The sequence below is a fragment of the Carassius gibelio genome, chromosome B20, assembly GCF_023724105.1.
Source record: "Carassius gibelio isolate Cgi1373 ecotype wild population from Czech Republic chromosome B20, carGib1.2-hapl.c, whole genome shotgun sequence".
Classification (NCBI taxonomy): domain Eukaryota; kingdom Metazoa; phylum Chordata; class Actinopteri; order Cypriniformes; family Cyprinidae; genus Carassius; species Carassius gibelio.
In genome coordinates this window covers 20,971,466-20,984,027 of record NC_068415.1, presented here as the reverse complement: position 1 = coordinate 20,984,027, position 12,562 = coordinate 20,971,466, and the positions used below count along the sequence as shown (strand labels likewise).

The 12,562-nt window shown below is 35.2% G+C and overlaps 1 protein-coding gene across 1 annotated transcript; it reads right to left on the bottom strand.

The window, feature by feature from the left end:
- Positions 1 to 8,476: 8,476 nt before the first annotated feature.
- LOC127983982 (B2 bradykinin receptor-like) lies at positions 8,477 to 12,160 on the bottom strand. The gene is made up of 2 exons (XM_052586429.1): positions 12,051 to 12,160; positions 8,477 to 10,435 (listed from the first exon to the last, which is right to left on the bottom strand). The coding sequence occupies exon 2, from the start codon at positions 10,426 to 10,428 to the stop codon at positions 9,340 to 9,342; it is 1,089 nt and encodes a 362-aa protein (XP_052442389.1). The 5' UTR covers positions 10,429 to 10,435; positions 12,051 to 12,160; the 3' UTR covers positions 8,477 to 9,339.
- Between the last annotated feature and the right edge of the window lie 402 nt (positions 12,161 to 12,562).

The following is a 12,562-nucleotide window of genomic DNA, read 5'->3' as shown; positions in this document are numbered from 1 at the left end:
TATTCAGAGAGTGTATGATTTATATTAGCAATACAGAATAGAACAGTAGCAATATGAACTTTTAACATTCAAATTTAAATAAATGTACTGTACAATCTAGGGTACAATTTCAATAGGTTTCTTGTGAAATAACATATAGCCTATGCTTTTTTTTTTCTGCATTGTACTGGGCTTTTTTTTTCAAAAACATAAATGCTCTCTTATTATGGGCTACTCTTGGGAAACGCTGCTCTGTTTAAAAGCACTGTCAGCAGTGAGTGAACACTCTCTGTAATTGATTATTTCTGCCTTGCAACATTTGCGTGTTCAGATGAGCAGGAAAATCCCTTCCACACAATTATTTGCTAACATAGGTTATTCTTCCAATTTAAGGCTATTTTAGGCATTATTTTTGCTTAATAAACAAAATCACTGGTAAATAAAAACACCATAGTATCAAGATTTTTTATTTGAGTATCGATACTTTCGATACTCGCATCAGTATCAATATATCGATACTTAATCCTGTTCTCTCGCTCTCTCTCTCTTCCATTCACATCATCAGCTCAGCTCAAACAATGTTTCATTTATACACTTATTTATTTCACATAGCTATGAGAAACGTTAAACAGGGAATGCGCGTCTGGTTGCGTACTGTATTAAAACTTTAATCAGGATAAAACCATATATTAAAAGCTAACAGAAGCAGTAGCATTTACAAATAGTGTATATAAAAGTAAAATCAAGTACTTGTGTTATATGCTATTGTCAACACACGTGAACGTGTACATCGAGTACAAGTGTGCTTTATTTGTCAGGGCAAAAGTTTATTAAAAGACAACTATTTAAAACGTTTAATTTGGCATTATGATAAATTGCACATTTTAAAATTGTACTTAATTTTTTTTTTCACAAGAATTCTCAAGCTATAAACTAGCTTTATGTGAAGAACACAATGAAATTCAAGTCAGTATATATTGAAAATCAAACAAAAGATGACACATTTTTGGGTGAACTATGCCTTTAATTCCTGTGTAAATCAGAGCGGAGGGATGTGAAAAGTGCAGCACACAAAACACACAGACTACATCAGTTACTGAGAGAATAAAGAGGTGTGACGTGATGCAGTTGGGTTGTCATAGTAACTGTTACCTCTTGAAAATCTCCTCATGTAGATTTCAGCCAACTGACAGAAAGAGAGAGACAGTGGGAGACTTTTACGAGGCACCATAGTACCGATATCGACCTCCTGAAAAGCTCTTCACATGAGATGTTTATTTTTGAATCTGTTGAGTTATGCTGCCGCACATTGAATGCTAATGCACTAATGTATCATAATGAGCCATGAATAGGTGTAAACATGTTTGTACTACCATGGAATTAACCTAATTAGGGACAAGTTAGCTGTGCAGTTATGAATAAACTTTTTGCATAAGAGCACTTTATGGAATTTGATCTTACATCAAATATTACACACATTTGCCTAAATCCATTTCAGCCCAAGCTCTTCAACACACAGAACACCCACTGGATTTTAAATAAATAGTTTTCAGGGTAACTTTTAGAACTATTAATAATACAGTTCTTCAAGGGTTAGTTCACCCAAAAATGAAAATTAGACTCACCCTCAGGTTCACCCTAGGTGTATATGACTTTCTTCTTTTAGACGAATCCAATCAGAGTTATATGAAATATGATCCTGGCACTTCTAAGCTCTGTCATTGTAGTGGGTGGGTGTTTGTTTGAATTGTGATAAAAATGCAGTGATTTGTGCAACTGTTTTATGCATTCTGATTCAAAAGAAGGCACGGACAGGGGCAAAACTGTGAAAACATCATAGAAAATAAAATAAAAATACAGGTTTTTGGTGATTATTGATTTAAAAAAAAATGGAAAAGAATATAAGAACTCAGGGAACATTACTAGTATGTTATGACCACAAAGCAATTTTACCATTGTGCACGATTTGTAAACTAACACTTTCTGATGTTTGCATCACACAATCAGCCACACATTTAGGGCTTTTCTGACATAGTTAACTTGCTTGGTAGCCCACCTGGTATGACATTAAACTTGTGATGCACAACTGGTACAAGTATATTGAATGTCAGGACACTCCACAAAAGAGCTCAGAACGGTTCATTCTGCAGCCAATGAAGCTTGTACAGACACAAAATTAAGATAAAGATGTTTTTCAGGAAGTTGCGTTTTCTGAAGCTTTTCTTACTAGAGCGGCAGTGGCTCAGTGGTTCATGTAGGTTGTCTACAAACCGGGAGGTTGGTGGTTCAATCCCTGGCTCCACCTTACCAAGTGTTGAGGTGTCCTTGAGCAAGACACCTAACCCCAGCTGCTCCTGATGAGCTGGATAGCCCTTCGTGGCTGACATATCGCTGTCGGTTTATGTGAATGTAAAGTGCTTTGGATGGCCATGGGTCTGTTGAAAGTGCTATATAAATGCAGTCCGTTTACCATTTTAAAGTCAGTTGGGAGCAGCTTATTCCAGAACAGCCTCTTCTGGCTATTTCATTGTTTATTTAATGCAATATTACTTTGTATTATTAAGTAATGTAGGTAAGTACATGTTTTTACCAACTTTTAAGTCAGTAACATGTCAATGTTATTCAATTTATAATATGCACACTTTTTTGTGAATTTATTTATGTTTATTTTTTTTCTTGGCTGTAAAATCAATAACAAAAAGATTAAGCTTGATTTAAAGACTCTCTAGTAAAAAAATAAAAAAATAAAAAAATGACAAGAAAAGGGAAACAAAATCTTCAAAGGTGGAAAGTGCTGTCGTCAGCAGGATGAACAGACGGAGGATGACGGCTTTGCCAACGAGCCGAGCGCCAGACGCGATGTAAGGACGAGGAACAGAGGGAAGCAGGGATGAAGAGCCAGCAGAGAGTACAACTGGTTCTAGAGTATAAATAGTCTAAATGAAGAAGTGATTGCTGGAGAGATGTGGAGAACTGCCCACAGGTTCTTGACTTAATGTGACGTAGATTAAAAGTTTGGAGGACAACATACATATCAGTGTGCCTTTGCATCCATACAGCAGTGCCTCTTTTATTATATTCTAAATTCTAAAATATTTTCCTTTTTCATTATTTTGTTATTATTTTTGTTGCTCAAGCAGTAAAGTGTGCTTCTTGAACATTAAGGCCATTGGTTGGATTCCAAGATATAAACTGATAAACTGTGTACCTTGAAAAAGATAGAAAGCATCTGGCAAATGCATTAACATTTGAATTTCTTTTTTATTATTATTTTGCATGCAGTTTCATGTACTATATATATATATATATATATATATATATATATATATATATATATATATATATATATATATATATATATATATATATATACATACATACATACATACATACATACATATATATATATAATGATCTGTCAATCAGAAGTCCATTAAAATGATCTAGCAATATAAACATCTGATTAAAATGTTTGAAAATAAATGGTGGCCAACCACTTTAAACAAAAAAATAAAATAAGTCAATTTTTAACCTAAAACCATGATTTTGGAAAACGTCCATAGCTGTTTGTCAACAACCCTATTTAAAGAAAAACTGTTTGGGAAACCTGATATGAATGATGTCAAAATGTCTTTATATGTAAGTGGATCTTAAACACATTACATTATATATTCATTTATTTATTTAATTTGTTTTGAGTGAGCTACATAATTTATTCTCCATATCAAGAATCACATGGGCTAGTAGACATAAACTTTCCTAATGTAGCAGGAAGCAGTCATTTGACTCTCACTTCAGGTACAAGTTTAGGTGTTGCTGTTGTCTTAAACATATTCGATGTGTTATATCAACACGTACAGATTGTATATCCCCCGCTGCTTCTGCAGAGGAACATCCACGGTGTTGATTAGGCTTTTAGAAAACAGGATGTTTCATTAGCGCTGCTGTTGTCAAAATGTTTTTGATGCATGATTCCCATTACTGGAATATTATGAGCCATTGACCCTGTGAGTGCTGTGAGGTTATGAGTTGTTTTCTCTTTCTGCTTGTTATTTCATCCAGAGGCTTATGTTCCCAGCTGCCTCTGTCACTTGGGGGCTCCACGAGTTCCTCAATGTGACTCACGCTGGCTGTCAGTGACAGTGAGACAAACAAAAGCAAGGAATGAGAGCTGATTGGATGAGTATTATTAACCTTCCATGAATCTAGATACGCAGTACCTGGGGGAAGAATAAGAGTTTAGGGAACATCTACATCAGTCAAGTGGAGAGTGAAGAACAACAGTGAAAAGAAACAGAAATCAAGGACACTGATACATGGTGCCCATAAGGTGACACGTTCGGTTCACTTAATTTTGTCATGGCCACGACATAATAATGAGATATTAACTTGTGGGAACATCATATTGTGTCGTAACCATGAGATCATTTGGTCGAGGTAACATCATCCTTATGTCTGACTGGATGGCAATTAGATTAAAGGTGAAATGGGGACACACGAGTCAAAGAAACTTCACAGTGAACTTTAGTGCTGCTGCTTTCCATCTACAGTATCTGATCTATCTATCAGTCTGTAATCTTTTATATCCCTACCCAATACCTAAATATTACAGCAATATTGTATATATATATATATATATATATATATATATATATATATATATATATATATATATATATATATATATATATATATATATATATATATATATATATATATATATATACATAGAGAGAGAGAGAGAGAGAGAGAGTTATGTTAAACTTTTATGTTGTTGTTCTTATTGCCACAATACATGAATGATACATGCATGCCATACAAAACATCTTACATGTATAATGACTATTTATAACTAGTGAACAATAAACACCACTACTTGCATGGGATGCAATAGCAAGCTCAAGCACAAAAAGTCCTTTTGAGCTCTAGGTGGCACTACACAAGCTGTAATATCAGGCAGCGTTTGATTACAGGAGAAAGGAAGGAATGCTTGGAAAATGGAATGACGTCAGTGGCTCGACTGGAGTCAGATTAGCTCACACCAAGACAATGGATGTGGTTTGCCGCTTTCTCAGGGCCAACTGCTGTTCTTTTACTGAACACACTCCCAAATTGGGTTACAATTGATTGGGCCCATGATGCATTTCCATGCTGTGCATTTCCTCTAACAAATGCAGTGGACACAAATTAATGAATGACACAGTTTAACCAGTGACTGGATAATAAAAGAGCTGTTGCGTAAAATCATATAAAAAGCCCTCAGCTAGAACTCTGTCCTTCCTTACCAGAAAATTACTGATAACTAAAATAACAATAAATAACAATAAATAATGGATTTGGTTTGTTTGAGGTCTCATTGCAGATGTTTAGAAGTAATTTAGTCTTCCAGGTTACCAGGTAAAATGGTAACTTGCCCAATAGAGTATTTTTTTTTTCATACACTTTTATAGACTCATGACTCATGTTCTTGAGTGATCAACAAAAGCTGAGAATGTATTAATAAGTTTTGTTATTGTCTGTGGTAATTTTAATTTGTACCGATACAAAATGTAAAAGCTTATTATGATCAGATTTTTCATGTTCATATTATAACATGAAATTGACATCTCATACAAGGCTGTTCAGAAGTGTAGATTTGTGTAAGATTTTTTTTTTATGTTATTAAAAGACATCTCTCACCAAGAATGCATTTATTTGATAAAAAATACAGTAAAATGCTATTTATTCCTGTGATGTCAAAGCTGTTTTATCTTCCTTTTTCTGAACATCACATGATCCTTCAGAAATCATTCTAATATGCAGATTTGCTGATCGAGAAACATGCATCATTATTATTATGAATCCTGAAATCAGTTAAAAAATTATACTGACCCCCAAACTTTTGAACAGTACAGTGAATCTGGATTTTGAAGAAGTGGTTTTTGGTCATGATGTGTTTACAAGACATTTCTTTTAACATGCTTGTTATTCTCCGCTGAGAGAGATTTGATTTATTTATTTCTTTATTGTCATTTTGCGAACTCTAGGAGTATAATACATAGATGATTTCAATGAAAATGTATATACCATTTACATGTCTACTTAAATGTCTGCTTCATAATGGACCATTGGACTGGAGGCATAAATGAATGATTGAATGAATGAATGAATGAATAATTAATACATGTTTACCTTTTGAATTATATAGTGGAATGGGGTACAAAAAGTCTAAAACCATTTTTTTTAATACACTGTTTTCATTACAAACTACTTTATTCATATTAACAATTTAAGTGAACACACACACACACACACACACACACACACACACACACACACACACACACTCCATAGACTTATATTGTTTTTATACTGACCAAACTTTATTTTCTATCCCCTAACCCTATACCCACCACACACAAACAGGGATATTTGTGTTTGGATCCTGTTTATAATAATAATAATAATAATAATAATAAATATAATAATAATAATAATAATAATAATAATAATAATAATAATAATAATAAAACAACTTAAATCTTCTCCTGAGACACTGTGGTGTCATCTAAATCTAAGTTCATAAACATTACACGATACAAAGTTTCTGTATTGCAGGGGGGAACAAATCAGACACCAGTATGTGCTGTCTTGCACTGACCTCTAGTGGCCAAGAGCACACAACTCGCTTTCCAGTTTAATTTAACTATTTAAGTCAAGAGACACCGAATTATACGTCATTCTCATATCTGTACAGTTTGCTCCTGTTGGGAGTTTGTCTTTTAACTTATTAATGCAATACAATCAGCATTCAGACAAAAAACAGAGCACGGTTTGAACTTGATTACTGAAGCCTCCAGATGTCCTTTACCCTTCCAAACGCAGTGTAACACACTTGAAAATACATTATCTAGCCAATTGACCAAGTAACTACTGTGTCCTAAGGGATTTCAGAGGGAGGAAAAAAGCTGTAGCCCTACACATACATGCTAATGGCTAATAAGGCAGTCTGTGTGTTTGCTAATGCCTAAAACAGCTCAGTGGAAACGGTCATCTTCATGTGTGTCATATACATTTATATCATGTGTAATATAGCCTCTCTGTCTGCAGGGTTTGTTTACTGACCTTTTGGCCTGTTGATAGTATACAGATGGCTGTTCACTATGGGCCTAATAGCCTAACATTTATTTTTACAGCTCCTAAATGTAGCAGACTACATTGGATTCAATCATCAAGTGAACTTTATGTACTGGCTATAGCTTACATCACATTGAACACAGTCATCGATGTACAAAACTCAACTGGACAAGGCTCAAGACTCAGCAGTGGCCGTAACAGTAGAACAAAAAAAAAAAAAAAAAAAAAAAAAAAAACTGTAGAAAAAAGTACACTTATTTGTATTGAATGTGTACATGTAATGCACTTCAAATATTAAAAGTAAACGAATAAATAAATTAACAAAAAATGCTTGCTTTTGTGACAGTTTCTTAACACACATAAGTAGTCTTGTAAAAACTACACTAAGAGTGGTTCCAGACCATTATATTTAATTCGCACTTATTATTATTATTGATTGTTTGTTTTTTTAAAGTCTTTTCTAAAGTGTTCAAGAGTGTAATTCTAACATTCGCGAGTAACTGCCTAATTTGGGTAGACAATGAGAGATTTACATGCTGGCTGAATCAGACAGATGAGCAGGAAGGAAACCTTGTGCTTTATTTCATGTGATTCACTCAGAGCAGTTGACTCACCTCTGTAGAGGCCACCAGAGCTTCTCAGCTGGTTTTCCTCAGGATCCCTTTGGTTTTTTGTTTTTTAATCAAATGGCAAGCCAACACAGTACCAAAAATGGGAAAATGAAAATAGGCTTTGTTGTAGTTTATTAACCTTTTACAACCCTGTGTCAGCTCATACTGCCATAGGACACAATTCAGACCAGACTCAATATTGAACCTTGTAGGAACAAAATTAGCGTTTTATTTTTTAAAATATGGTCATATTTACTGAGGATTTTAAGACTCATTCAGCACACCATTACAAGGTCTGCTTAATGACATCTAATTGACTACTTCTCAGGTTTTCTGCACCCTTTGTTGAAAACACACAGATTATGAATTTATAAGATAAACATAACCAAAATAAATGAATGTTCCTATCAGAGAAATTTGAAAAGTGGGTCTTATATTGTACTTTTGGTTATGTATGTATCTATGTATTTGGCAGGCACTTTTTTTATCAAAGTGATGCTTCTAAATACTTTAATTGATGCTTCCTTGTTTCCTCGCTGCTCGGTTCTCCATGATCTAGAAATCGATTGAAGACCTCCATCATGAAGGACATGTCAGTTTACTAAACCCACTGCCAGGCAAGGAACGAGGAGAGAGAAAGCTTTCAGATAATACCTGAGCTAGGAAACAAAGGGGTATTATTCCTGGATTAATGTGTGCAATAATTGTGTACACTTCTGGATGAATAATACTGAAATAACTTTTTAATCTCTGTTATTTTAATCAACCATACATTTGACATATTTCCATAGTGCACATTGCTTTATTCAAAATGTTTAACCAGCTACATCAACAGCAGTGAGGTATTACAGCAGTACAAAGTAACATACTGTAGGTATTATAACACAGATACATAGGTATTATAAATATACATTAAATAAATACAAACATATATACACGTTCATAAAGAAAGACACCAAGTGTACTATAAAAAATACAAAACAAAACAAACAAACTAACAAACTAAAAAGCACAGACTCACAGCCTTTGTTTTTATTATTAATTTGGATATACTCTTTAGTTTTGTAAAAAAAAAAAAAAAAAAAAGGTTTGTGGTTATTAAATTTGAAATTAAATGTTTTAAGGAACAGTAAAAGATTAACAATAAGATTCACTAATAGCTTTAAAACCAAACACACATCTTTAAACAAGCCCACATATGTTCAGAAACCATTTACAAAAGTATTTTCCAAATAATTTAGTGCAAATTCATCACTGACATGACACTGAGTGAGTGGAACTGTTCCATCAGTTCCTTGGTTCCTCCATCTCATTATTTCCACACTTCAGCAAAGACGGTGGGGGAAATATGCAAGAACAGAAAAATAAGATTGCACAATCAAACAAGAGGTATGTTTTTTTCACCGTTGGAATCACATGATTACACTTATCACACATTACTTTGTTTTATCCACATTCTGAAGACCATAAGTGACCCTGAAACTACAAGTACTCTCATTGTTAGGTCATGGTAAGGGTTAGTAGACCAAGATGGCCTTCTGTACTTGCAAAGCTACTTATAGTCAGTAAAATGTCTGTCAAAATAAAGTCAAATCAAACCCTTGATCTCTACCAGCTGAGCTTTTTCGTCTCTTCACAACGATCTACACATCATATGAGGTTTGATGGGTGGATATACAGCTCTCAGTGCCAGCGGGGTTATTCTGTTATCTTTAGGACTGTCACTGCACTTGCTAATAACAGTAACATTTAAGTGCACAGAGGAGTTGCTCTTGCGTCTAGAACACAAAAGAACACCTTGAAAAACTCCTTGAGCTCTCTTCCTGAAGTGGCTTCCTACGATAACATACAAAAAAGGGTTTATTGCACTATTGCTATACCCTAAATAAGTAGCCAGCTCATTGCTTATTTGCAATATATTCTCCCAGAGACACCCAGGAAGGAGCTTGAAGTAGTCAAGGGTTCCTAGGAAACGCACAAGCTGGAAGGGTGTCCAGCACAGGAGAAACACAGCGAGGACCGTCAGAACCAGCTGAGTGGCTTTCCTCTCCGTTTGAACTCTTGGTTGAATCACAAAGCCGCGGTTTTTAAGCGCTCTGACCACGTGAAAAGTGCAAAAGGAAATGATTGGCAGCGGAAGCAGGAATCCAACGAAGTTTGTCGTGATGTTTCGTCTTAGAATCCAGGCTTTATGAGGGTATTCTAGGTAACAGGCATCCACCCCTATGTCTGGAAATGAACCTACTCTTCGGAAGAGCAGAGTTGGGAGGCTGAGCATGAATCCCACCGTCCAAATCACAACACATATACGCTTGGCCCAATCGGGGGATCTCAGCCTACTGGGCTTCATGGGTTTGGCCAAGGCGAGGTAGCGGTCCACGCTGACCAGCACCAGGAAGAGTATGCTGCAGTAGTAGTTCATCGAGATGATGGTGCAGATTACCTTGCAGAGCAGCTGACCGAAGTTCCATTGATAGCCTTGGGCGATGGTGACCGTCCAGAAGGGCAAACACAGGACCATAATGAGGTCTGCAGCTGCCAGGTTGCCCAGATACACATCAGCTACGCTGCACGGCTTCCGCTGGAGGCAGAACACGCAGAGGACCACACTGTTGCCCAGCACTCCCAGGATGCTGATAAGAGCCAGAAATGGAGGCTGGAAAGATGACAGCCATACCCAGGCGTCTGTTTCATTGCAGGTGTTTGACAAATTTAGTTCCATTGGGACACTGTGGGACAAATGTTAAACGATATGGTGATTAGCAAAGCAAACTATTTATTTTAGAAGAAAAAAGTATTTCGGTATTTCAATTTATTGGACATAATTCAATGTGTCCCTTGCTGTTTCTTTGTAACTAATTACTAGCAAATTCAGGAACACTTTAGTATAGGAGCCAATTCTTACTAGTAACTAGTTGCTGATTAACATGACTAACATATTGGCTGTTTATTAGTCATTATCATAAAGCACATTCTGCATGACCATATTCTACATCCCTAATACTACCCAATACCTAAACTTAACAACTACCTTACTAACTATTTATAAGCATCAAATTAGTAGTTTATTAAGGCAAAATTCATAGTTAATAGTTTGTGAGAATTGGACCTTAAAATAAAATGTGACTGCAAGTTCGGAGTATTTCTGAGGATATAGAAACAATTTTTCTGAACATTGTTACTGTATCTTTTTTCCCCATTGTAGATAATATAAGGCCAATAAAAATGTACTTAAAAGTATCGAGGACTGCACATGACATGGAAGAAGAAATAAATAAATTGTGCGCACAATTGACTAATTTGCTCCCTCAATGTACTAAAACGTGCACACGATTACTATTTCGTTCCCTCGATTTACTAAATCATGTGCATGACTTAGCAAATTGAGGGAATGAATTAGTTAATCATGCTCACAATTTAGCCTACTATTTTTTCCTGCATGCCATTTGCAGGGCTCCATGTATTTTCTTGTAAAACATATAGTAATGTTTCCACGACTTTAGACATTCTACTAACAGTAAGTAACTTTGCAACTTCATGTCAACTAGCAGTCATTAGAGTATTAGTTGACTGTCTGCATAATATCTTATAATACTGTACTGTGATGAGCCCACCCTAAACCTAACCTAACAGTCTACTCTGAGAGATAATAGACATGCAGTTGCAAATTAATGATAATTAGTTGACATGCAATTGCAAAGTTACTTATGGTTAGTAGAATGTCTAAAGTGGACTGTCAAAATAAAGTGTAACCTATCTTTCTGTTAATTCAGTTTTTTTTTCCAAGCTTGATTCTCATGTTAAAGAATAAGCCTGCTGTTTCTTCCTGAATGGATGAAGTTTGAAGTTTGCTTCATGTTTGCAAGTGAAAAAAACTACAACAACCAGACTTTGAATACAACTCAAATAATGAAGGGGAGTCATTTGTTGGAATGGATCCATATGATAGAGCAAAACCTGGAAATTCCTAGGGAGTAACATTCTTGCACATTTTCAGCAAAAGTAGAATACTAGCAAAAATGTGTCACAAAAAAAAAAAAAAAAAAAAAAAGTAAAATCTTAGTTCTGGATTTTGATTTAATATTATGAATTTTGCTGATAATTATATCCCAAAAATATTATTTTGTTTTCCCTGGTAATCAAACCCAAAACTGTGGCCTTGGTAGGACCATGCCCTAGGGAGCTACAGGAAAGCTAAAATGTTCCATTTGGAAATTAAATTATTTAGTAACATTAAATGGAAGTAATCTTTTTTATGTTAACATAATCTGTTACTGTTATAGTCATGTAACTTGTACTGTTTTAAAATAACCATAATTATTGACTTTTTATAAATTCACCTACCAGTGGCAGCTCCAGATTGTAGATACAGAGTCAGTATCTGTTCACTTCCGAAGTGTTGTCTGGCCGAATCTTCTCCAGCTAAATGCTGGTGAGATCAGACAGGAGCTCTTATAAACGCATAATGAGGCTGTCGTCACTGGAAGCCTGGATCTGTTCTCGCTTTCCGTTTGTCATGCTCTGGCTGTCTTTCGCCTGAGTAAAACACATGCACTGTTATGAAGATAATATGAAGATAAACGTTATGAATCAAGCGTGATGCTGCCTTTTCAACAAATCTTCAGCTCATGACACAGCAGCTCTAGATAAGCCATATATTAAAGTGATATTCTAGAATGATTGAACAGTAGTATTTTCAAATGACTTCTCAAATGCATGACTTTATAGACTGAATTTGTAAAATGAACATTTATGGAATTCTTTCTGCTAACCCCCCCACCCCCACCCAAAAAAAAAAAAAAAAAAAAAAAAATAGAGAAATACTTATTGACCTATAGAAACAGCTTTTAGATTTG

Coding starts and splice junctions, on each gene's coding strand:
- LOC127983982 (XM_052586429.1), bottom strand. CDS start 10,428: ATGGAACTAAATTTGTCAAACACCTGCAATGAAACAGACGCCTGGGTA.